The sequence below is a fragment of the Lepus europaeus genome, chromosome 17 (assembly GCF_033115175.1).
Source record: "Lepus europaeus isolate LE1 chromosome 17, mLepTim1.pri, whole genome shotgun sequence".
In the NCBI taxonomy this organism is placed as follows: Eukaryota; Metazoa; Chordata; class Mammalia; order Lagomorpha; family Leporidae; genus Lepus; species Lepus europaeus.
Genome location: NC_084843.1, coordinates 34,605,161 through 34,631,596, shown reverse-complemented (window position 1 = coordinate 34,631,596; position 26,436 = coordinate 34,605,161). Strand labels below are relative to the sequence as shown.

The following is a 26,436-nucleotide window of genomic DNA, read 5'->3' as shown; positions in this document are numbered from 1 at the left end:
CGAACTAAATTTGAATTCGGATCTGTCTGACTCTAAAACCCACACTTTCAGCAGACTCTCCTACCCCTGAAAAACTATATCCTTAGTAGTAGTAGATTCTTGGGGATTTTGTTTTGAGTACTAAGTTAGTGCATTTTTAACATTTTTATTCTGTTTTTTTTTTATAATTTTCTATGTATTTCTGATTCTCTTATTGTATCCTTGGTATAAATAGCATCTATCAAAGACAGTTCCCTTTAAATTACTATTATATGTCTTTGAAGTACTGTAAATTTTGTAAATTTTTGTTGCCTACAGGGATGAGCTTAAAGGAAAGAATGTATACTATACTCAACTTTCTAAATTCTTAAAAATCATCTGATCACTTGGCCATAGAGTAGGTAATCCATCATGCAACTAGTATTTTTTGGTATAAAAAGTAACATTTTCCTTTTTTCTCCTCCTTTAATTCTAGGCGTAGTACAAGAAGAGTTCGAGAATTGTGGTGGCAGGGGTTGCCCCCTAGTGTTCGTGGGAAGGTTTGGAGTCTAGCTGTAGGAAATGAACTAAATATCACTCCTGGTTTGTATTCTATGTTCAGTTATTCCCACACATCCAAACAGTCATCTGCGATTTACGAGGCAGATTAGTAGAGTGGCCAGTTAAAAAGGCATTACCATATATAATGGCATTTTAAGAGCATGTTTCCTATCCCCCAAACCTCATATGAATTAATAACTTACTATATTTCATGCTATGTAAATAAATTTGTGGTTTTTCCTTTACTTTGTAACTATTAATAGGATTCTTGACATTCAAATATCAAAAGTATAGCTACTTTCAGAAACTTCTGGATTCTGTATGACAGTGGATGAATAAGTAAATACTTCTCCTTTATTCACAAAAACATAAATATTCAGGGAAGACTAGACATTTCTTTTCTTACTTCCAAACCAGTTTTTTAAATTTTAAAATTCTATTTTAAATTTTAAAAACAAAAATATGTTAGAACACTTTCAAAAAGTTGTTTTATTGTCTTGTTTCTTAAAACCTTGATAGAAGTATAGAGTAGTTCTGATGAATTAAAAAGAAAGTTTAGATAAAATTGGGATAACATCAAACAGCGAAAAATGAAATAATTGACTTTAAAACATGCTAAATTTGTTTCAAAGGTAATGTTAGACAATCATACCAAAGAAAGACATATTATCTCTAGTATAATTGAAACAATATACTGTTGCTGTTACTTAACATTTTTTTATTTTCATAGTTATAAAAAAAAACTTCAAGCAGTAATAACATGAAAACTTTAAGTCTTTTACATACACACTCCTGTTCTTGTTGCTACTATAAGCACTGTTAACAAATTGGTATATGATCTTTTCTTCTATGTGCATAAAAACTTATATATCTATATATGATAATTTTTAAGGTTTTTATTTTTCTTTCATTTTTCACAAAATTAGTTTATGCTTTAAGGTTATTCTATGGCTTGCTTTTTTTATACAATAATCTATCTTGAACATCCTACCATCTCAGTATATCCAAGTCTACTTCATTCCACTATTTGTACTGTCAATTAGTTACTCATTTCCTTTGTGATAGCCAAATCAAAGATACATATGTTAAAACAACATCAAAATATATTGTCTTTTATTCCTTCAGATTAGAAGAGGTTAAAATGATTAAGAATTACCCGTATGGGTTATAATTAAAGATAATTGAGAAATATCTATCCAAAGTCTAAAAAATAGACTTTACTTATTCCAGTTTATGAGAGTGATTGGAATTGGTTGCAGAAACTATTTATATATATATATATATATATATATATATATATATATATAATTTATTTTATTTATTTGAATTGCAAAGTTACAGAGAGAGAAGGAGAGAGACAGAGAGAGGTCTTCCATCTGCTGGCTTACTCCCCAAATGGCTGCAGCAAGCTGGGCCTGGGTCTGTCTGAAACCAGGAGCCAAGAGCTTCATCCAGGTGTCCCATGTGGATGCAGGGGCCTAAGCAGTTGGACCATTCTTTGCTGCTTTCCAAGGAGTATTAGCAGGGACCTGGATCGGAAGTAGAGCAGCTGGGACTTGAACTGGTACCCATATGGGATGCTGGTGTCACAGGCAGCAGCTTTACCTGCTACACCACAACACCGGCCCCCAGAAAGTGTTTAACAAAGATGTTCATTGCAGTAGTTGGCATTATAAATAACTGGACAGAATTATAACAAAAATCTAAATAATTATAATCTTAAAACTGATGCCAACTTTAGATATCATAATTATGGTTTTAAAAATTGATTTTCATTAGTATCCCTTAATGGATGGACATGCTATTTTAAAAGAACATTAAAGAAAAAATAACTTTAAGACTTAGAATTTAAAGGAAGCATTAAGAATTTTGGTTTAGGGGTTGGCATTGTAGTGCAATGGGTTAAGCCACTGCCTGTGATGCTGGCATCCCATATGGGTGTCTGTTCGAGTCCCCTCTGCTCCACTTCTGATCCAGTTCTGTGCTGCTGGCCTGGGAAAGCAGTAGAACATGGCCCAAGTGCTTGGGCCCTTGCCACCTATGTAGGAGACCCAAATGACTCCTGGTTTCAGCTGGCCATCGGGAGTGAGCCAGCAGGTGGAAGATATTCTGTGTCTGTCTCTCTCTCTCTCTCTCTCACACACACACACACACACACACACACACTGATTTTCAATAAATAAACAAATCTTTAAAAAATGAGGTATATTGATAAGTTAAAATATTAAATGGGAGTTAATCTTTTGTAGCAATATAATTAAAAGCTTGAAATTTATAATTTTTAAAAATATGGCTGTATCATTTATTTAGAGTAGTTTTAAATTTCCTCTGCTAACATTTAGGTATTCAGGAATGAAATGGGTACTGTCTTTTTTTCATTAGTGGTAGGAAGATTCTAAATTTTGATTGAGATATATATATATATATATATATATTTTTTTTTTTCTTTTTGACTGGCAGAGTTAGACAGTGAGAGAGAGAGAGACAGAGAGAAAGGTCTTCCTTCCGTTGGTTCACCCCCCAAATGGCCGTCATGGCCGCTGCACTGTGCCGATCCGAAGCCAGGAGCCAGGTGCTTCCTCCTGGTCTCCCATGTAGGTGCAGGGCCCAAGTACTTGGGCCATCCTCCACTGCCTTCCAGGGCCACAGCAGAAAGCTGGACTGGAAGAGGAGCAACCGGGACAGACCCCGGTGCCCCGACCGGGACTAGAACCTGGGGTGCCGGCGCCACACGCGGAGGATTAGTCAAGTGAGCCGTGGCGCCGGCCAAGATATATTTATTTTTGGTAACCTTATTTACTTCTGAATGGCTCTAGTAATTTGACTCTTGTTATATTTGTTGAAATCGTGAAATTTTTAATCACTAGAGAATAGTAAATAGGAGTAAGGACTTTAAAATCAGTCAAATGTGCAAATCTTGATTCATATATATATATATATAAGATTTGTGACCTTGGGCAAATTACTTAACATCTAGAATTCTTAGTTTTCTTCATCTATAAGATGGGGCTATGATTATTAGCTATTTTAAAGGGTATATTAACAGTTTTTTGATGAATACAAAGTTATACTGAAATTGTGCACTCTATTGAGAATATATATGAGATAAAGTCTCTGTCACAAAATAGGAAAGTGAAGCATACATTGAAATTATTCTCTATTCTAGACCAAATGTACCATCTTTAGGTCTGCTTCAAGTTCACCCTTTGTAGATTCACAATAAAATAAGTGTGGAATTGAACTGAGTTGTAGGTCTCCTTATTAGAGATAAGCACTTGTAAATCTTCCTTGGAGAAATGCGATGTTTTGAAATGCATTACACATTTTGATTATGGGATCAATTTTTTGGCTCCCAAAAGGGATAGATTTGTCTAGTGAGCCTTTTTTCTTCCAAGGCAATTAAAGTATTTGAGTAAAATAATAATAACCTGGCTTAGAACCAGTTTGAAGTAATAAAGTGTGGTCTTACAAGTTGATACCTGATAACTCCCAAATAATTATAGAAATTTAAAAATTGTATTGACTTCTTCCAATAATTCACAAGATTTTTGTTTGATTTTTTTCTTTTCAAATTTCTTTCACTGCCATTACTAGTAATGAAAAGTGAATAGAAGGGAATAGAGATTAGAATAGTAAGAATCTGAAATATATCTAGTAAGCTACTTCATAATGGTCTGATTCTTGGAAGTATAAGAATACTTGTTGTGGTACAGTCATACTTGGAATACTATGAAGTTGTTTGAAAAAAAACGTGAGGGGCTAGCATTCTGGTGCAGTGGTTTTAAGCCACTGCCTATGATGCCAGCATCCTATATGAGTACCTGTTCATGTACTTGCTGGTCCACTTATGATACAGCTCCTTGTTAATGCTCCTGGGAAAGCAATGGAAGATGACCCAAGTATTTGGGTCCCTGCCACCCATGTGAGAGACCTGAGTGGACTTCCATGCTTCTGACTTCGGCCTGGCCCAGCCCTGGACATTGCAGACATTTAGGAAGTGTATCAGTAGATGGAAGATCTCTCTCCCCCTGCCATCTCCCTTGTCTTTTTGAACTTTGCCTTCCACATAAATAAATAAATCTTAATAAAGGTAGAAATAAAAATTAAAAAATCCTGAAAGTGCATCTGAATCTACTAATGAGGAACAACGTCCAATATAACAAAATGAGATAAAAATCAATGCATATAATATATTGCCATTTTGTTTTGTAGAAAGAATATATATTTAACTGTGCTTGCATATTTTTATCTTTGGTAGAGTTCATGAGAATTCTAGTAACCATGGTTGCATCCAAGGAAGAAATTTTGTTTTCACTCCATTTTATTTTGTACTGTTTGTTTGTTTGTTTTTTGACAGGCAGAGTGGACAGTGAGAGAGAGACAGAGAGAAAGGTCTTCCTTTTGCCGTTGGTTCACCCACCAATGGCCGGCGCACCGTGCTGATCCGAATCCAGGAGCCAGGTGCTTCTCCTAGTCTCCCATGGGGTACAGGACCCAAGCACTTGGGCCATCCTCCTCTGCACTCCCGGGCCATAGCAGAGAGCTGGCCTGGAAGAGAGGCAACCGGGACAGACTCCGGAGCCCCGACCGGGACTCGAACCCGGTGTGCCGGCACTGCAAGGCAGAGGATTAGCCAAGTGAGCCGCGGTGCCGGCCTGTTTGTATTTTTTTTTTTTTTAAGATTTATTTATGTATTTATTTGAAAGTCAGAGTTACACAGAAGGAGAGGCAAAGAGAGAGAGAGAGAGAGAGAGAGAGAGAGAGAGAGAGAGGAGGTCTTCTATCAGCTGGTTTACTCCCCAGTTGGCTGTAATGGCTAGAGCTGTGCCAAACCGAAGCCAGGAGCCAGGAGCTTCTTCCGGGTCTCTCACGTGGGTGCAGGGGCCCAAGGACTTGGGCTATCTTCCACTGCTTTCCAAGGCCACAGCAGAGAGCTGGATCAGAAGTGGAGCAGCAGGGACCCAAACGGGCACCCATATGGGATGCTGGCACTGCTGGCAGCAGCTTTAGCCGCTATGCCACAGCTCCAGCCCTACTGTTTGTATTTTTAAAAGCCATGTCATAAAGTTTAAAAAATATATATTTATTTGAGAGCGAGAGAGAAACAGCTTCCATTTGGTGATTCATTCCCCAAATGCTGATAATGGCTGGGGCTATGCCATGTTGAAACTGGGAGCTGGGAACTTAATCCAGGTCTCCCATTTGGGTGGCAGGGACCTAACCCTTTGAGCTATCATTTCTACCCTCCAGGGTCTGCATTAGCTAGATGATGGAATCAGGAGCCAGATCTAGGACTTGAACTCAGATACTCTCATGTGCGATACACACATCTTAACCACTAGGTCAAATGTGCACCCCAAAAATAAATTTAAAAATGAATCCTTTAAAACAAAAAATGTTATTAGTATTCTGGACAATATATAAATGTCAATGTTTGGGCAAGAAATTTTTTTGTTCTTCTGTCACTGAAATTTGCTATTTTATGTAGTTTCCAATATCTTTAATCATTACTTAGAAATTAAAAAAAAAAAAAAAGTTGGGGCCGGTACCGTGGTTCACTTGGTTAATCCTCCGCCTGTGGCACTGGCATCCCATATGGGTTCTGGGTTCTAGTCCCTGTGGCCTGGGAGGGCAGTGGAGGATGGCCCAAGTGCTTGGGCCCCTGCACCTGCATGGGAGACCACAAGGAAGGACCTGGCTCCTGGCTTCAGATCAGCGCAGCACCGGCCGTAGCAGCCATTTGGGGAGTGAAACAATGGAGGGAAGACCTTTCTCTCTCTCTATCTCTCACTGTCTATAACTATAAAGAAATTAAAAACAATTAAAATTTGCAAATTGAGAAAAAATTTTCAGTTTTTTCTATTCCTGAAGTTTTTGTGAGATTGTGGATGTGTCGTAAGTGACAGACCACTTAAAGTAAAAAGATTTGGTTAGAGATTTTTACATGTAGTTCCTTAGACCATATCTGCATGAAAGATAGGTAGCTTTAGATAGTATCATAATGAAGAAACAAGTTTTAGAAGATAATGAGAGCCGGTGCCGCGGCTCAGTAGGCTAATCCTCTACCTCATGGCTCCGGCACACCAGGTTCTAGTCCCGGTCAGGGCTCTGGATTCTGTCCCGGTTGCCCCTCTTCCAGGCCAGCTCTCTGCTGTGGCCTGGGAGTGCAGTGGAGGATGGCCCAAGTACTTGGGCCCTGCACCCCATGGGAGACCAGGAGGAAATACCTGGCTCCTGCCTTTGGATCAGCGCGGTGCGCCGGCCACGGCGGCCATTGGAGGGTGAACCAATGGCAAAAGGAAGACCTTTCTCTCTGTCTCTCTCTCTCACTGTCCACTCTGCCTGTCAAAAAAAAAAAAAAAAAAAAAAAAAGATAATGAGAACTAGCCTGGGGTCTCAAAGGTGCCAGGGGCTTTACTTAAATTATGTTGTTTGAGCCTATCAGCAACCCTGTGAATAGATACTATTTTTCTCAAGTTTACAGATGAAGAAAGCCAAGCTTGAGAGTGGTTAAGTAACTTTCTTGAAGTGCCATAGATAGTAATTGATAGAGCTGGAATGTGAACATAAGTCTGATTTACTCCAGAAGTTCTATCTGCTATCTCACAATTACAGTCCTGCAGCAGAAACATCTCTGACTGCCTCTTACATCCTCTCAGTGGTATAGCTACTTGAATGATTACTCAGCTATATTGTTGCTTTCTGATTGCATAATGAATGACTGCTTTTGGTAGAATCAGGTACTTCAGTTTGTCACATTTTTGATACCTGCTACATCAGGGAGACCTGATGTTTAATAGAGAAACAATAAAAATAAAAAACGTGAATATATTTCTTTCGTATTATTTATGAATTTTTTTGTCTTTTATCCCAGAACTTTATGAAATCTTCCTCTCAAGAGCAAAAGAACGATGGAAAAGCTTCAGTGAAACAGGCTCAGAGAACGATACGGAAGGTGTGCTTTTTTTTTTTTTTTAATAGGTATTTCAGGATGAAAATTCAGCCACTGAAGATACAATGTGATTTTTACTGTGTGTCAGGAACTGTAGTGATTGCTTTACATACATCATCTCATTTAATATTAATAGCCTTTTTAGTGGGTGAGTTATGTGAGAAGAAATTGAGGGTTACGATAGTTAAATAGCCTGTAAACTGGGAAGCTGCGATTTAGATCCAGATTTCTTGGACTCTAGAGCCCAGGACTTAAGTCATAGCAGTGTGGCTGGCAGGATGAAATATTTTTAGGCCAAGCTTTTAAAGATCGATACCCTTCACGCCTTGTTTGTGACCTCTTGTCCCTTCCCGTCTACTGACTTTAATGTACTCTCTCATGTATTTTGCTATAATTCTTATCATGTCTTAATTGTTTTTTCACTTTCCCTCTACCCTCCTCAGTTTTTCCCCCATCATTTTGGAGAAAACAGGAACACTTTTTTCATTATATTTTATTAAATTTACATAAATTTACTCAGCCATTTATTTCCATGAGTAATGAGTAGCAATGTTTCTTCTAGTCAGTTCTCTTTTTTATACTTCATAGAAAGCAAACCCTCTTCTCTTAATTATAAATAAAAGTCTAAAAATGAGCTGCTCCACTTCTGATCCAGCTCCTTGTTAATGTGCCTGGGAGGGCAGCAAAGATGGCCCAGGTGCTTGTGCCCCTCCACCCACATGGGAGACCCAGCTGAAGCTCCTGATTCCTGACTTCCACCTGGCCCAGCCTGGCCATTGGGACCATTTTAGGAGTGAACTGTTGGATGAAGATTTCTCTTTCTCTGTATCTCCCCCTCTCTGTAATTTGACCTTTCAAATAAATAAATAAATCTTTAAAAGTTACAAGCATTAATTTCTGAGACATTTCATTGTAAATACATAGTGAAAGTAGAGATTTACGGAATGTAATAACAAGTTATTCTAGTCAGTAATAGTATGGGATTTAAGTTATGTTATTTCTGGCCATTTATAATTTGCATTAATCATTTAACTTTTGGCCATTATCTTTTCAATTATTGCTTCTGCCCTATCTCACTGTCATTCTGGTACTCCAGTTATATGTGTGGTAGAGCATTTTACAGTGTCCCAAAAGTCTTGGGCCAAAAGGCCAAAAGCCCAAAAGGACTTGGGCCATCTTCTACTGCTGTCCCAGACCATAGCAGAGAGCTGGATCGGAAGTGGAGCAGCTGGGACTTGAACCGGCATCTGTGCTGTCACTGCAGGCGGCGGCTTTATCTGCTATGCCACAGCGGCAGCCCCAATATTTTCTTTTATGAGACTAAATACAATCGAAAGCTTTGTGGCATTTCTTGAAACTTAATTCAGCTTTTAAATTTCCTTAAATAACACATATACTATGTAATTATTCTGTGCTTACAAAATTGAACTTGTTACTGCTAAGTGATCATTTACATTTACTGTACTTGGTAAATGCAGGTGTATCTATTGCTGATCGAGAGGCCAGTCTGGAATTAATTAAGTTGGATATATCCCGTACATTTCCATCTCTCTACATCTTTCAGAAGGTGAGGTTTTCTAATCAGCTTATAACTACATTTTTTTTTAACCTTCAATATCAATAAGTATTTCTCTGAAGGCATAACTATTATTTTTAAAAGGCAAAAGTATAAAACTTTGGGCCTTTACATAAAAAATATAAAACTAGTAAGAAAATTTTAAAGGAATTTTTATTATTTTATCCCACTGACTGAAACATATTAGAGTCAGCATGGCATCATATATTCATATATTTTGTGTAATAGGTACTTGATACATTTTTATTTCAGTGAATTTCTCTTTTGCTTTTTATTCTGTAGGATACTTAATTTCTTAATATTTTTACTTGGTAGATTGATAAAATATAAAGAACTTTGCCCCAACACTTAAAATTTTCACTATTACCATTGAAACAGGAATAGTTTACTTTTTTGAGTAAAGGTTATTAGGAAGTTGCTTGTCTTTATAACCTGAGAAATAACTACATTTTATATATATTTTATATTTGACTCAAGTCTTTATACACATGGAATTCCTCTGTCCTTAGATTGATAAAAATGAGGTGAAACTTTTAACATTAAGATTGAAATTTTACTGTAACTTAATTTAGTGTAGTTTGATAGTTTTTTTCTGAATTAGTTAAAATTAAACAATTTGTAGTTATCAGACTCTTATTGTAACAAATCTGAAGTCTTTAAAATATTGTTTATAAACTATATAGTTTGTATCTATCAAGTGCATCTTTTTTGTTATTTAGGATTATTTTTAATAATTTAAAAAACATCTTGATAGTGAATTTAGAATGTTTTTGACAGTTGTTCAATACACTAAACTAGTCATTTAGGAAATGTTACAGTTTATTAGCATGTTATATAAGAATTAACTATGAGACAATTATTTTTATATTTTCAATTTTCTCTCCTAAGGGTGGCCCATATCATGATGTTTTACATAGTATCTTAGGGGCATACACATGTTACAGACCTGATGTTGGTTATGTAAGTATTTATTTCAATTTTTTTAATAGAAAAATATTATCTAAACTCTTAGCAAAATATGATGTGTTAGCTCTCAAATGTCTGTATCACTATGTCTGTTTTCTTTGGGCTTATCAATTTACATGGAGAGGAATTTTTCCATATCTTACCAGGAGATTATATGACCCTCTATGAGCTTCCTGGGAGAGCTATACGGATTTCACCATTCAGTTTGTGAACTTTAATACTCCTGCTGTCAGAATGAGGCCTTAGCCCCTTTCCCTATCCCTCTTTTCACTGATTTTACCTCTAGGGAATAAACTTATGTTCTGCCGGGCTAATGCAAGAACAGGCACCTATCTATAAGGGATAGGGGAGGGCCGGTGCCGTGGCTCACTTGGCTAATCCTCTGCCTGCAGCGCCGGCAACCCAGGTTCTAGTGCTGGTTGGGGCGCCAGGGTCTGTCCTGGTTGCTCCTCTTCCAGTCCAGCTCTCTGCTGTGGCCCGGGAAGGCAGTGGAGGATGGCCCAAGTGCTTGGGCCCTGCACCCGCAGGGGAGACCAGGAGAAGCACCTGGCTCCTGGCTTTGGATCGGCGCATCGCCGGCTATGGCGGCCATTTGGGGGGTGAACCAGTGGAAGGAAGACCTTTCTCTCTATCTCTCTGTCTCTCTCTCTCTCTAACTCTGCCTATCCAAAAAAATAAAAAAAAAACTAAATAAAATAAAATAAAATAAAGGATAGGGGAGGAGATTTGCTCTATTCACAGCCTTTGAACCTATTTTTAGGTTATTCCTCAATTTTGGAGGTACTTGGTAACTTCAATTCCTGACTCTTCCATGGTTTTGTGGCTGAATTGGCTTGTTGATTATTGGCTTTCTTCTCTTTAGGTATTTTAGTTTTAACATTTTCCACTTACTTAGATTAAAATTTCTAAAATGCTGTTGACATCTCTTATTCATTGTTCATATCCTTTTCCATTCTCTTTGTCCATTTAAGTTAATACTTATATTTCTTTCTTTGTTGTCATTTTAGTTGGATTTTGGGAGGGAACAAAGGAATGAATGTTCAATTGCCATGTTTAACTAAAAGTCATAAAACTTTCATCTTCTCATCTGTTAAAAATAGAAGAATATTAGACACCTCACTTAAAAGGTGGCCATGTAGTACAAGTTAACTTTGTTCTGTTTTATGTTTATTTGTATGTTTGTATGCTTAGAGTTTAGGAGGAGAAAACATATAATAAATAACAAACACATTAATCATGTTATACTAATAGATGATAAGTGTTATGGAAAAAGTGTGGCATGGCAAAGGGGACAACTGCCAGGTTTGGAGTGGGGTAGGTTGTAATATTAAAAAAGATAGTTCTGGGACCTGCACTGCAGCATAGCAGGTAAAGCCAGCCCCGGTGATGCTGGCATCCCTTATGAGCAGCGGTTCATGTGCTGATGTCCTAAGAAAAGCTGTGGAAGATGGGGCCCAAGTATTGGAGCCTCTGCCACCATGTGAGAGATCTAGAGGAAGCTCCTGGCTCCTGGCTTCAGATTGGCCAAGCTCCAGCCACTGTGGCCATTTGGTGAGTGAACTAGCGGATGGAAGATTCCCTCCCCTCACCACCTCTCTGTAACTCTGTCTTTCAAATAAAAGCATGTATAATTGCTTAATCGGCAGCAATTTTTTTCTTTTTTAATGGCATATAAAATAATGTAACTTCTAATAAATGGCATTGTAGATCCAATTAAACATATTTTAATCCCTTCTGTTTACTTTGCTACCATTATATTACAGATGATTAGCCTTATGTCCCTTTTATCTGTCCAGCAAATGTTGTCATACTAAGAGCACAGTCATGAATGGAGTCAGTTCTCTGTATTAGTTTCCTGTTGTCACTGTAACAGATTACTGCAAACTTAGTGGCTTTATTTTTAAAGATTTATTTTATGTATTTGAGAGGCAGAGTTACAGAGAGAGAGAGAGACAGAGAGACAGAGAGACAGAGAGACTCACTCCCCTAGTGGCTGCAATGACTGGGGCTGAGGCAGCCCAAATGCAGGAGCCTGGAACTCCATCCTGGTCTCCCACATGACAAGGGCCCAAGTACTGGGGCCATCTTCCCTTGCATTCTCAGGCTAATGTTAGCAGGGAACTGGATTGAAATGGAGCAACTGGGACTCGAACAAATGCTCATATGGGATGCTGGCATTGCAGGAGGCAGTTTAACCTGTGTTGCCACAATGCTACCACAACTTAGTGACTTTAAGCAACATACATTTATTATTTGATAGTTCATAAAGTCAGAAGTCTGAAACACATTTAATTGGTTTTACTTCAAGGTATTGTCAGGCCTGTGTTTCCTCTGGAGGCTCCGGGGAGTATTCATTTTCTTGTCTAGAAACTGCCTAGGTTGATGGCCCCCTACCTCTATCTTCAAAGCCAGCAGTGTAGTGTTCTTTAGCTTGCTTTCTGACTCTCCTGCCTCCCTCTTTCACATGTAAGTGCCCTCATGATGATTACTTTGGGCCCACTCTGATTTTCCAGGATTATCTTCCCACCCTAAGATCCTTACTATAACATATCTTCAAAGTCCCTTTTGGCCTGTGTTATAACATTTTCAGATTCTGGGGAGTAGGTCTTGGGTATCTTTGGAGGGCAATCATTCTGGTCTCTGTCCTCAATTGGCAAAGAACACTCAGAAGAAGCTAGAGGAAGCGGAGGAGAACAAAGACATACTGAATCATAGAAGCTAAAGGGGGGCTGGCGCCATGGCTCACTTGGTTAATCCTCTGCCTGCAGCACCGACATCCCATATGGGTGCCGGGTTCTAGTCCCAGTTGCTCCTCTTCCAGTCCAGCTCTCTGCTGTGGCCCGGGAAGGCAGTGGAGGATGGCCCAAGTGCTTGGGCCCTGCACCCGCAGGGGAGACCAGGAGGAAGCACCTGGCTCCTGGCTTTGGATCGGTGTAGCTGGGGCCATAGCGGCCATTTTGGGGGTGAACCAACAGAAGGAAGACCTTTCTCTTTGTCTCTCTCTCTCTCTCTCACTGTCTTAACTCTGTCTCTCAAATAAAAAAAAAAAAAAAAAAAAGAAAGAAAGAAATAACGAAACTAAAGGAATGCTGCTACAAGACAAGGGTAGGAAAGTACCTACGAGATTTTACAATGCATGTCATTAGTTATATTGGCAAGAGAAAATTTCCAGGTAGTATAGTAATGAAGTGGCAGTCTATGTTGACATGTGTTTAAAAGTAAATAAGGAGCTGAGAAAGTAGATAGGGATTATAGGCAACTATTTTTTTTATGATTTATTTATTTATTTGAAAGGCAGAGTTGCAGAGAGGCAGAGTTAGCAAAAGAGAGAGAAAGAGAGAAGAGGGAGGTCTTCCACCCACGGGTTCACTCCCAGATGGCCACAATGGCCAGAGCTGCACCAATCTGAAGCCAGGAGCCAGGATCCAGGAGCCACACGGGTGGAGGGCCATCCTCTACTGATTTCCCAGATATGGGCAACTCTTTCAAAGGGTTGGGAAGAAAAAATGGAGGTATCATTATAGTTATTCCTTGTGGTCTCCCTACCCAAGTCCATTAATAGAATTCTCTGCCAGAAGTAAATGCTTGATACTCTTTCTTTCTCTTTTCATATCTTCTCTTTACGTATCTTCCCCTCCCCTCTCCTCTCCCCCTCCCCTCTCCTCTCCCTCTCCCCTCTCCTCTCCTTCTTACAGACAGTGAGAGGGAGAGACAGAGAGAAAGGTCTTCCTTACGTTGGTTCACTCCCCAAATGGCTGCAATGGCCGGAGCTACGCCGATCTGAAGCCAGGAGCTAGGTGCTTCTTCCTGGTCTCCCATGTGAGTGCAGGGGCCCAAAGACTTGAGCCATCTTCTACTGCCACAGCAGAGAGCTGGATTGGAAGAGGGCAGCCGGTGCCGCAGGCGGAGGGTTAACCTACTGCGCCATGGCACCAGCCCTTTGATACTTTTTCATTAAAGAAATGTACAGTAGCTACTGAGAACTGACCGATATAACATGGATTAGCTTTTTACTGGAGGCCTTTTACAGTATGAACATATCTTACTTTTTCCAAATGTCTGTTATTCCCATTATAAAACTTGTGCTCCAACTGGCTTGGTCCTGTTTTTGTCTTTGCACATGCTGCTTTTCCACCTTTGAATGGTTTACCCTATTTCTTTATCCTGCTTTTCTAGGAATCCAAGCTCACTATTCTCAACCCTTGTGTCCTTTCTTTCTTGGAATTTCAATAGCACATCCAGAAGACATCTTATTTTTAGTTACTCGAACAGATTATGCTATAATCACCTGATTTTCATTAAACGTTGTTATTTTGAAAGAATTCACATGGAGAAGAAATGAAAACCAAGTAGTACACTGAGCTAGACTTATAGCAAGTAAAAACTGATTTTTTTCTTTTTTGTCCAAAATTTTCCCTAATACTTTAAATCACACCATATAAACAAGAAATGTAAAAATAAGGGAGGTTTCATAAGTATTAGTTGTTCTCTGTATTTACATTTGCTGAGTAGAAAAAAGAAATTTTGGTTAATTCTACTTTGTAATGTCATTTGTAGTTTTTCAGAAGTACAATAAAATAAACTGTATAGAATTATAATTATAAATCCATTTTGATTGATTTCTTTATAGAATCATAATTGTAAATCCATTTGATTGGTTTGTTTCCCCTTTGAAGGTCCAAGGGATGTCCTTCATTGCAGCAGTACTCATTCTCAATCTGGAAGAAGCAGATGCCTTCATTGCGTTTGCTAATCTTCTGAATAAGCCATGCCAGTTGGCCTTTTTTCGTGTGGATCACAGCATGGTATGAGCATTTGGAATGGATTGTGATTTTCTTTCTCTGTTTCTTTAGTCTCAGTGTTATCTTAGAATGAAAAAATAATTGAAGACTTAAGATAATTTTGATCAATATAAAATTTTATGTTGAGTTGTGGTTTTGTAATTGCTTGATGAGAAGACTAATAAGTAAGCTTTTTCTGTTAATGTTTAAAAATTTAATTTCTCTATTTCTAGAGTATACTCTGATAATTGATTTTTTTCTGTATGTAGATGTTGAAATATTTTGCAACATTTGAAGTATTTTTTGAAGAAAATCTCTCCAAACTATTTCTTCATTTTAAGTCTTACAGTCTTACACCAGACATATACTTGATAGACTGGTAAGTCATAAATAATGAGAAGGAAGTAAAATTTAATTTTATAAATATTTTAGGAACTACAGTAAATCTGATGCATAGTATCATGCATTGTACAAACCTTCCCTTACAAATAGAGGATTTTCACATTTCTGTAGGAATGCATTTGATTAAGAGCATGGACTCTAGGTTGAAATCAGAATCTCAGTTTGTGTTTCAGTTTCTTATCTATAAGATGGGAATAATATTTATATTTGGAGATGCATTGAGGATAGTTTACATGGATTATCTCATTCAGTGCCTAGCATAAACTATGGTGCTAACAGTTAGATGCTATCCTTTTTTTATTCTTAATACAAAAGGACTTACGGTTGTTTTGATAGTGTTTCTTTACTAAGGTTTGGATCCAGCTTTCTGACATTGTAATGATGTCTTGTTTAAGTGCTAGTATCTTTTTCCCATCCTCCAATTCTAGATACTGTTTTACTTTGGAGATTTTTCCTGGCAATCAGTAGCCAGTTGATTTTATAATGGTGGGTGAATTTTTGCCAGAGATGTAACAGTGTTAAGATGGGATATTAAGAGTACATATGATGGCCTATGCTGTGGCATGGTGAGTAAGGCCGCCATCTGCAGCACTGACATTCCATATGGGCGCCAGTTTGAGTCCCAGCTGCTTCACTTCTGATCCAGCTCTCTGCTGTGGCCTGGGAAAGCAGTAGAAGATGGCTCAAGTCCTTGGGCCCTTGCACCCACGTGGGAGACCTGGCAGGAGCTCCTGGCTCCTGGCTTCGTTTTGGCACAGCTCTGCCGCCGTTGCGGACAATTGGGGAGTGAACCAGTGGATGGAAGACCTGTCTCTCTCTGACTCTCCTCTTTCTCTGTGTAGCTCTGACTTTCAAATAAATCTTTAAAAACAGAGTACATATGGAAAATTTAAAATTTAAGTCCAAATCATTCAAAACTAGTGGGTTTCATGTAAATAATATTAGGCTTTAGTATGGAAAAATAAATAAATAATAGCACTGATTAAATATGATGCCTTCCTACTTGTTTGGGCTTTTTAAAAACGTGTTATTTTTCAGTGTATTCTCTTCCATTCCCACTAGGAACATTAGAGTTCCTCTGGGAAGGACCAAGGATAATGCAGAGAAGGGTTTTTATCAAGGGACCTAGAGAACCAGGATCAAATACTAATTCTGTGAAGCAAAAGACAAAAAGCCTCAATTGTCAGTCTTGAGGATTATGAACATGGGACATATCAGAATCACAATTGCTATAGGCAACAGACTGGAATTAATGATGAGTGAGTACTGTGTACTAGAAACTGCCTAGATATTCCCTTTCTCATTTTTAGCAATGAAATTAGTATTCTCTGTACTACTAAAAGTATTCTTTTTGTTATATGATTAAATGTGTGTTTATAATTCAGGAAGTAGAGATGAAGTTGTGTTTCCGTCTCTTGACCTTATTTTACATATAAATTCCAGAATCATTTTTGCAAGAGAGGAGTGAATTAAGTGACAATGCTGAATTTTTTTTAAAGATTTTATTTATTTTTGAGAGATAGAGTTACAGGCAGTGAGAGGGAGAGAGAGAGAGAAAGGTCTTCCATTGGTTCACTCTCCAAATGGCCGCAAAGGTCGGAGCTGTGCCAATCTGAAGCCAGGAGCCAGGCGCCTCCTCCTGGTCTCCCACGCGGGTGCAGGGGCCCAAGGATTTGGGCCATCTTCTACTGCCTTCCCAGGCCACAGCAGAGAGCTGGATTGGAAGAGGGGCAGCCGGGACTAGAACCAGAGCCCATATGGGATGCCGGCGCTGCAGGCAGAGGATTAACCTACTGTGCCACAGTGTCGCCCCCCTCCCCCTTTTATTTTAAAGCAAGGACGCCTTTTAGTGCTTTCCCTAAAATTCTGTCAGTACTACCTCAAATAAACAATCAATAAAAATTTTGTCCTTTTTTTTTTGCTATGACAACTTCAAGATGAGTTTTCTATGGCACCTATTCTCTCCAATTCCCTAACGAGAATGCCACTGGTGGCATAACTGGATAAAGAATTACATGGTCATATATGGAAAAAACCATTTTGGTGATTTTTTTTTTTTTTGACAGGCAGAGTGGATAGTGAGAGAGAGAGACAGAGAGAAAGGTCTTCCTTTTCGCCGTTGGTTCACCCTCCAATGGCCGCTGCGGCCGGCGCATCTTGCTGATCCGAAGCCAGGAGCCAGGTGCTTCTCCTGGTCTCCCATGCGGGTGCAGGGCCCAAGCACTTGGGCCATCCTCCACTGCCTTCCCGGGCCATAGCAGAGAGCTGGCCTGGAAGAGGGGCAACCGGGATAGAATCCGGCGCCCCAACCGGGACTAGAACCCGGTGTGCTGGCGCCGCAAGGCGGAGGATTAGCCTGTTAAGCCACGGCGCCGGCCCATTTTGGTGATTTTATTGGAAAAGAAGTAGCAAGTAAAGCTGATGAAGAGAGAAAAATAAATAAAAAACAATGGATTCTTATGGAAGGGGAAGAGAAAAAAGTCTTGCATTAACAAGTTACTAGAGCCTGCGCCGTGGCTCAATAGACTAATCCTCTGCCTAGCGGCACTGGCACACCGGGTTCTAGTCCTGGTCGGGGCACCGGATTCTGTCCCGGTTGCCCCTCTTCCAGGCCAGCTCTCTGCTATGGCCCGGGAGTGCAGTGGAGGATGGCCCAAGTGCTTGGGCCCTGTACCCCATGGGAGACCAGGAAAAGCACCTGGCTCCTGCCTTTGGATCAGCACGGTGTGCCGGCCATTGGAGGGTGAACCAATGGCAAAAGGAAGACCTTTCTATCTGTCTCTCTCTCTCACTGTCCACTCTGCCTGTCAAAAAAAAAAAAAAAAAAAAAAAGTTACTAGAATCTGATATTTGGGTTCTTCATACAATAATCATAACTTTTATCGCACATTTCATGTACCAGATACTATTTTATATTTTTATAAAAAGTATTATATTTATTAACATCTTTAATTTTGATAACAACCCTATGAGGATGGTACTTTAATCTTAATCTATTAATGAGGAAAATGGGGGCACAGTGAGGACAAATGTCTTGCATAAGGTAATTCAACTAAGAAGTGGCAAATTCAGTATTAAAACATGGACATTCTGGCCGGCGCCGTGGCTTAACAAGCTAATCCTCCACCTTGCGGCGCTGGCACACCGGGTTCTAGTCCCAGTCAGGGTGCCGGATTCTATCCCGGTTGCCCCTCTTCCAGGCCAGCTCTCTGCTATGGCCTGGGAATGCAGAGGAGGATAGCCCAAGTGCTTGGGCCCTGCACCTGCATGGGAGACCAGGAGAAACACCTGGCTCCTGGCTTCGGATCAGCAAGATGCGCCGGCCGCAGCGGCCATTGGAGGGTGAACCAACGGCAAAAAGGAAGACCTTTCTCTCTGTCTCTCTCTCTCTCTCTCACTATCCACTCTGCCTGTCAAAAAAAAACAAAAACAAAAACAAAAACAAAAACATGGACATTCTGGTTTCAGAGCCCATACCCTTAAAAATTAGACTATTCTACCACTGTTGCTTGTATTATATCTTAACTTTTCAAGTTTAAAAAATCACACAATTTCATGATTTACTAATTTCCTACTACTTAAGTTTGAATAAAGAAGCCATATTTTATTTGCCTTTTATCCCTAATTAAGCACTGTTCTTTTTCCATAGAGAGTTTTAATAAGTGAATGAGACAGTAAATGAAAAACTTCAGTGATTATTTTCTCTCCTTACTTTAGGATATTTACACTGTATAGCAAATCCTTACCACTTGATCTGGCCTGTCGAGTGTGGGACGTATTTTGCAGAGATGGGGAGGAATTTTTATTTAGGACTGGATTAGGAATCCTTCGATTATATGAAGATATTCTCCTGCAGATGGACTTTATTCATATAGCACAGTTTCTAACTAAATTGCCAGAAGATATCACATCAGAAAAACTGTTCAGCTGTATTGCAGCCATTCAGATGCAGAATAGCACCAAAAAATGGACTCAGGTAGAGTGACATTTTCCTACCTATAATAGATTTGTTAATCAGTTGACTTCTTGTTAAAATAGTTATTTCTCAAATGATAATGCTTATATTTAAAAATATACATCTTCTAAAAATAATTTGTGATGTTGAAAAAATAAGAATTTAAAACAGTTTGTCCCTCTCACTTAACCAAACCTGTGGCTTTAGTTTTATGTTAAGTCCAGTAATATTTTGAGGTTAGTGAAGTACAACCTGTAATAGTACTTTATTTGCTTATTTCATTATTTTGGTATTTCAAATAGAGAAAACTTTTATTAAACACCTGCCTCATACTAAGAATTTGCATGGAAAGAATATGATATATGATCTTAACTTTTTAAAGGCTTAGTCTTTCTAGAGAAGCAGACATACTAGCATACTAACTCAGTGACATAAATATTATGACATAATCCATGAAGGATACTGACCGTTAGGGTTATAAGTTCACAGTTTTATTCCTTATGAAAATGAAATACAGAAATATTGATCCAGAAAATGTTCTGTTACTAAATAGTAGTTTAATAATATCTGGCTATTGATAAACACTGGAATCTTAATTGTATTCTATAAAATTCAGTTTAATAAAACAAGGAGATTGGAGAATGGCAGTGTTTTAGGGAACAGAGTTAAGTATATGAAAGCTTTTTCATGTTTCTAAATTATATTTACTTAAATTTCTTTAATTTGGGTGACTTTTTGGATTAATTTTTATTCTATGTAACTTCTAGGTCTTCACTTCTGTAATGAAGGATATTAAAGAAGGAGACAAGAACAGTAGTCCTGCTCTGAAAAGCTGATCTTCAAAATTAACAGACTAATTGAAACATAAGATGTTTTTTGGATTAAAGTTTTTTGTTTCCTAGGTAGAAAGCATGGAAGAAAATGTTGGAGAAATCTTAAAACAATCAAGAGGTGGAAAACTGCTGATTTTAAATTCCATGACAGTATTAATGAAAAAGTGTTTTGTAGGGGAAGCCATTTTTCAAAGGAAAAAACTTAAATGGCTACTTCATACTCCAAAATTTGGAGTGAAGAGTTTAATGCAATAACTTTTTAAAATAGCCTAAAAAATCCTTCAAATTTTTACGTCTTTTCTTCTTAAATAATTACCACAATTGCACTTTGGAGGTCATAGTAGGACTGTTAAATACTACTCTAACTTCCAAAAATACTGTTTTATAGATATTATCTCCAGTGCTGACCCTTTGAAAATATTATAGACAAAAAATAAGCAACTCTGGTTGTAAATTAAGTCATGGAAGTTGTCACTTACCTTCATTCACAAATTGGGGCAAATCTCTGTTATGTGGTAACGAGAAATATTGGTGGGAGATTGTTAATTATTTGTTTGGGCTTTCCCCCACAATATCGTGTCTATTTGTTTTTGAAGGTAAATTTTTTCTCTTCCTTAATGAATTCCTATCATTTAAAGAATTTTTATCCTTTTTTCCCCCTAGCAAGTTGTTCATCTGGTATTTTAACATTAAGAAAACTAAATAAGTGATAGAAGTTCTTCGCACTTTAATGGACTAAAGACTTGACTTTGGGAGTTAAGTCCAAAAATATAAATGAGGTATTTCACTGGTAAGACTGAAAGTAATGAATTCTAAGAGTTCTTAAATAGTGTACTACTTGACAAGATTAAATTTTTAAAAAATTCCTCCATTATCTATAGAAGCAAAATTTGTTAATTTCAGTTGAAATCTTATAATAGCTAAGTCCATGACTTGTAAAACACTATGCATATTTTTTCTAATCAACGGAAATCAAAGAAAAAGTAAAATTAACTTTTTTTCTGAGTTCTACATTGATAGCATAATAAAGAATATTAATCATTGGTAAATTGGCATTAAATTTATTATGTTTAATTTTTTGAACTTAAACTAAGTCATTGAGTGTTATGATACTTGTTTAACATGCTAGTTGGTTAATTAATTTATGGTGTGTTTTTATGTTGCAGTTTGTTTTTAAACAACACATAAGCACACTATTTCTGTTAGTGGTGTATCTACAGTCTTCAAGCTAACAAGCCCAAGATCCTTGTTAGTGTAATGACTGCCTCCTAAGGAGTATGGGACCAGAGGGTGCCCATGGAATTTTATGTCATTGGTCATTCTAGCCCAGGGACTACTATTGAAACCCTCAGAAGTTAACTCCTTTTAGAGAGCTTTGCTTAATGGTAACTGGTAGTGTAATACAATATTGAGGGAGTTTCTAGGATCTTACAAGTTTTAGGAGGACCTTTTAACTCTGGTAGCTACTTCCTTGGTATTGATATTCCTGATAGAGGGAATGTAATGTCTAGCAGTAATCTCACTGAGGTTATACTACCGGCCTAAATTTAATCTTACTTTTATGTATTTGTTGCCTAAGTTGGACCTATGTTACTGTATTCCTTTTTCTTATTTTTTTCTTATTGTACAGTTTCTTTACCTTTCAAATATAAATGTGTATATAAAGTGTAAATATAAAGAATTCATTAAAAACCACTAGTAACAATAACTGTGTAAATAAAACTTATAGCAGAGTATTTACTTGAAATGAGTCTTCATTACTTTGGGGATATCTAGTTTATTAAACCACATCCTGAGGGAAAAAAAGAAATGTGCTTTTTTTGTTTGTCAGATTTCTCTTCCAAGGGATGCACTAGGCCTTGTCTTTTGAAAGGCAACATTGGCAGCTAAATATTATATCTTCCCTTGAAACTGTATACAGGCAATATGTGGTTATTCATGTGGTCAGAATATTCAGGGTTGTTTGTTTTTGGTTAAAGCATATTTTAAATTAAACTCCTAAAATATTTAAGACATCCTGAAATTTAATGTTTTATTTGCTTGTCTACTTAATATATCCTTTAGCCCTGTTCTGCATTGCTAATATTTAAATGTTACTAGAGGTCTCCTATGACTAGTATAGTTTTCTGAAGTCAGTGTTTGCTGATTTCCTTTGCATTGATTCCATTCATATGATGTTATTGGTTTGTTATTGTTTAACTTTACAAGTTAGGTAGCCTTTACAAAAGAGCATACAAATTTGCAAAGCCTCTGACTTCAAGATAACATTTGTCATTGTAGCTTAGGAACTAATGCTGTTACTACCTGTAGCAGTCAATTCTATTGAATGTGTACTGTTAGAGGGTACGATTCTAAAACATATAATCAGGAAACTCTTGTACTTCATAATGTCATATGGTTTATCTTGATTTTTCATTTCCTATTTTTGTTTAGATAGGATAAAATTAACTTATACTCGAAAAGCATATTCAAACAGTAGAGACTGGAATAAAAGAGGCAAGAAAGATGTGAGGTAGCATTGGAAAATCAATCATTTTGGTTTGCCATGAAGAATTAATAATAGTGTTACCTCTGGAAAATAAGTGTTTTTTTGTAATGAATTCATATTATTTTGCTATTGACATTGTCTAAAAGTTAAATTCTCAAATGTAGTAAAACTTCATTAAAACGTCACTGTTTCACCACATGTAAAAGCTAAAATAAAGATGTTTCATGCCAGATTTCAGGGAAAGTAGCTGCTTCAGAGAAAGCCTTGTTCTTTAAAGATATTGTTTGCATACTAAGAGTGTAATTGCAATAGAAGTGCATTACATGGAAATTTTAATTACTGAAGTGACATTTATTAAGCCTGATTATATGCTATGTACTGCTTCTTAATATTTTGTTAGGCTACATAAAGTTCTAATGCCTGGGAAGTTAGAAAATTGCTCTTCCTTTCAAGCATTCTACTGTTCATATTGATTGTTCCTCAGTCCAAATTAATGAAGTTTTACTGTGCACATTTCTTTTTGTGTGCTAGATTTATTTTCTAAAAAATTTTAGAGAGGAAATTTGACTTTAAAAAAATTACATTGCCAAAATGTTTCACTTGTTGAACATTTAAGTAAATGGTATTTCATGATTTTATTAAATTTATGGTAAATGACTTTTGTACCATATAATGTATTTGGAAAATCACTTTGTAATAAAAATATAAATGACAAACTATTACAGACTTGATGGAGTATATAAAATTCACAGCAGTGGGGATCTATAGTATTTTCTCATTTTTCATCTTCACTCCATATAATGATATTACAAAACCAGAAAGTGAAACTTTGAATTCTCCTGGTCTAGACCTTACTGATGTTGTATTTTAATTACTACATGAATCCCAAGGCTTTTAATTTTAGATATTCCAAAGAAAATTTGAAAAGGAAATAATTACTTGAAAATTTTTTTATAGATTTATAAAAGGCTCTGACACCTGTGTTTGGACTTCATTTTCAACTGAGACGACATATAGGAAATCATTTTAATGACAGGGTTTATTCTAATTTTAAATTATACCATGTGACTTTAATTGTATTTCAGTAAGGTGCTACTTCATTTATCATGTTCTGATTTAATTTTTACACTCATGTATGTGAGCCCATGAAAATAAACAGGTCTCATTAAATTTTGAATCAGATTGTATGTTTTATGATTTCCTAAAAGTGTCAGTGAACTCCATCATTTCCTTCTCAAGATCCTCTAATGACTTTCCTCATAATAAAAACCCAAAGTTTTTATCCTGGTTTACAAGATCCAAATTGATCTGGCCACTGCCCATCTGTCCAGTTTCAACTCCCATGTACCCTCATTTATTCCACTCCAAGTACAATGGAGTTTATTTACTATTGAATTGCTAGTACTCCAAATATTGCCTGGTGCTACCTATGATACACATGGGTGATTGGATTCTTTCTATTTTGCTCCATTTCTCACAGAACTTACCTTTGATTTATAATTTTTATACAAGATTATGCTATTGGCCAGAAACTCAAATTATTTCTGGTTCATTCTGATATGTCAATACTTAAAAATGTTGAACTGGTGGAAGTCAGAAATAGGAATATCAGGGCCGGTGCTGTGGCTCACTTGGCTAATCCTCCGCCTGCGGCACCAGCACCCCAGGTTCTAGTCCCAATTGGGGCACCGAGTACTAGTCCCGGTTGCTCCTCTTTCAGTCCAGCTCTCTGCTGTGGCCCGGGAGGGCAGAGGAGGATGGCCCAAGCGCTTGGGTCTCTGTACCCACATGGGAGACCCGTAGGAAGTACCCAGCTCCTGGCTCTGGATCAGCGCAGCACTGGCCGTAGTGGCCATTAGAATGAACCAATGAAAGGAAGACCTTTTTCACTGTCTCTCTCTCACTGTCTATAACTCTCTCCCTGTCTCTCTAACTCTGCCTGGCAAAAATAAATAAATAAATAAATAGAAAGAAAAAAAAAAGAAATAGGAATATCAGGAGAGAGTAGGGTCAGAGAAGATAAGGAGATAAGGGACAAGGGTATTTTCACAGAATGGTGATTAACAGTGTTACGCCACAGTGAGACTGAGCTAACTAAGCTAAGAGATGTCTATTATATTTAGCAACATGGAGGTCACTGATTACCTTAACAAGTTACTGTTGTTTGTGTCAAGTGGCAACCAGACAGATGGTAAAGGCAGCAGTGGGAGTCAAGTAGTTAAAGATTGCTCATGTAGATAATTTCTTTTTAATTTTTTTTAAAAGATAGCAATGTTTTTTGTTTTGTTTTTTTTTTTCCCTATTTTATTTATTTGAAAGAGTTACAGAGAGAGGTAGAGCCAGACAAAGATCTTCCATCTGCTGGTTCATTCCTCAAATGACCGCACCAGCCAGAGCTAAGCTGATCTGAAGCCAGGAGCTTCTTTCAAGGACTTGGGCCATCTTCTACTGCTTTCCATCTAGGCCATAGCAGAGAGCTGGATCAGAAGAGGAGCAGCCGGGTCTCAAACTGGCACCTATATGGGATGTTGGCACTGCAGGCCTGGGCTTTAACCCTCTGTCCCACAGCGCTGGCCCCCATTGTAGATAATTTCTAAAGTAAACTATAAAGGGAAGAGAAAGCTGTGTATAGTTAGAAGTGAAAAGGAGGTCCCCCCCCCCTTTTTTTTAAGGTTGGGAGAGATTTGAGTGTTGGAATACTAAGGTAAAGGATTCAGTAGAGGTTTCAGAAACAGAATGGAATAACATGTAATCTAAGATACTTGAGTAGGCTGCAGGAGGTTGGATCCAGAGTATGTGAACAGGCTAAGTGGAAAAGGTATTCATATGCTAGTAGGTTTGTAAATAAGGGAGTTCTGTCTTGTAGCTACTGTTTACTCTGTGAGGTAGGGAGAAGATGGGATCCTCTAGCATAAGAAGGAACAGAACAGTTTTATTTGGACTGCTATGATTGGGTGGATAATGTTACCATTTTAAAAGGATTCTAAAAGAGCAAGACATTTGATGTAGTGGGGAAAAATGACTTGTACTATCTTAGAAGAACATCTCAATGCCTTTGACTTTTTCTGCCACTCCCCCTTGCCAGCTCTTCTTCAGTCAGATTGGTCTTGTGATTCTCAAAAACGCCCAGGCTTATTTCTGCCTTAGTCTCTTTGCATTATCTGTAGTTTCTGCTTGGATTACTCTTTCCCTGGTCTGGCTAGCATCTTGACATTTGGTTCTCTACTTTAGTGTCTGTCACTTCTGCAGATACCAGATTATACAATCTAAAATAACCACCCAGTCATCCTCACAACATCCTACTCTAGTATACTAGTTTTCAGAGTATTCCCCTCTACCCTTTCTTATTTGCCGCAACTCACTGAATGTAGTTTCCTACCTACAGAAGTTTTGTCTGATTTATAGTTGTACAGTCATTTTAACAGTTCTGTACCCTGGGAGCATTTAAATATAGACCCTTCAAAGTGCATGACCAAAACTTTTTTTTTTAAAGATTTATTTATTTGAGAGGTAGAGTTATAGACAGAGGGAGAGGAAACAGAGAGAAAGGTCTTCCATCCTCTAGTTCACTCCCCCAGATGGCCGCAACGGCTGGAGCTGCACTGATCTGAAGCCAGGAGCCAGGAGCTTCTTCCAGGTCTCCCACACGGGTGCAGGGGCCCAAGGATTTGGGCCACCTTCTACTGCTTTCCCAGCAGTATTTTACAGCAGAGAGCTGGATTTGAAGAGGGACAGCTGAAACTCGAACCGGCGCCCATGTGGGATGCCAGTGCCGCAGGTGGAGGATTAACCTACTGCGCCACGATGCTGGCCCCCATAACTTTTCTTTCTTTCTTTCTTTCTTTCTTTTTTTTTTTTTTTTTACAGGCAGAGTGGATAGTGAGAGAGAGACACAGAGAGAAAGGTCTTCCTTTTTTCCGTTGGTTCAACCCCCAATGGCCGGCGCACTGCACTGATCCGAAGC

The 26,436-nt window shown here is 38.0% G+C and overlaps 1 protein-coding gene across 3 annotated transcripts in view; it reads left to right on the top strand.

Moving 5' to 3' along the window:
- Positions 1-23,051, top strand: part of TBC1D12 (TBC1 domain family member 12) — a 123,541-nt gene extending 100,490 nt beyond the window's left edge. For 2 of the 3 annotated variants that reach the window (XM_062214439.1, XM_062214440.1), the window contains exons 5-12: positions 455-561; positions 7,394-7,474; positions 8,950-9,038; positions 9,936-10,007; positions 14,690-14,818; positions 15,064-15,173; positions 18,914-19,172; positions 19,919-23,050. In XM_062214439.1, the coding sequence (XP_062070423.1) occupies positions 455-561; positions 7,394-7,474; positions 8,950-9,038; positions 9,936-10,007; positions 14,690-14,818; positions 15,064-15,173; positions 18,914-19,172; positions 19,919-19,987 (916 nt within the window). In that variant the 3' untranslated portion in view covers positions 19,988-23,050. Of the gene's footprint in view, positions 1-454; positions 562-7,393; positions 7,475-8,949; positions 9,039-9,935; positions 10,008-14,689; positions 14,819-15,063; positions 15,174-18,913; positions 19,173-19,918 lie in introns of all 3 variants that reach the window. The other variant, XM_062214437.1, reaches the window with a different exon arrangement.
- The last annotated feature ends 3,385 nt before the right edge of the window (positions 23,052-26,436 follow it).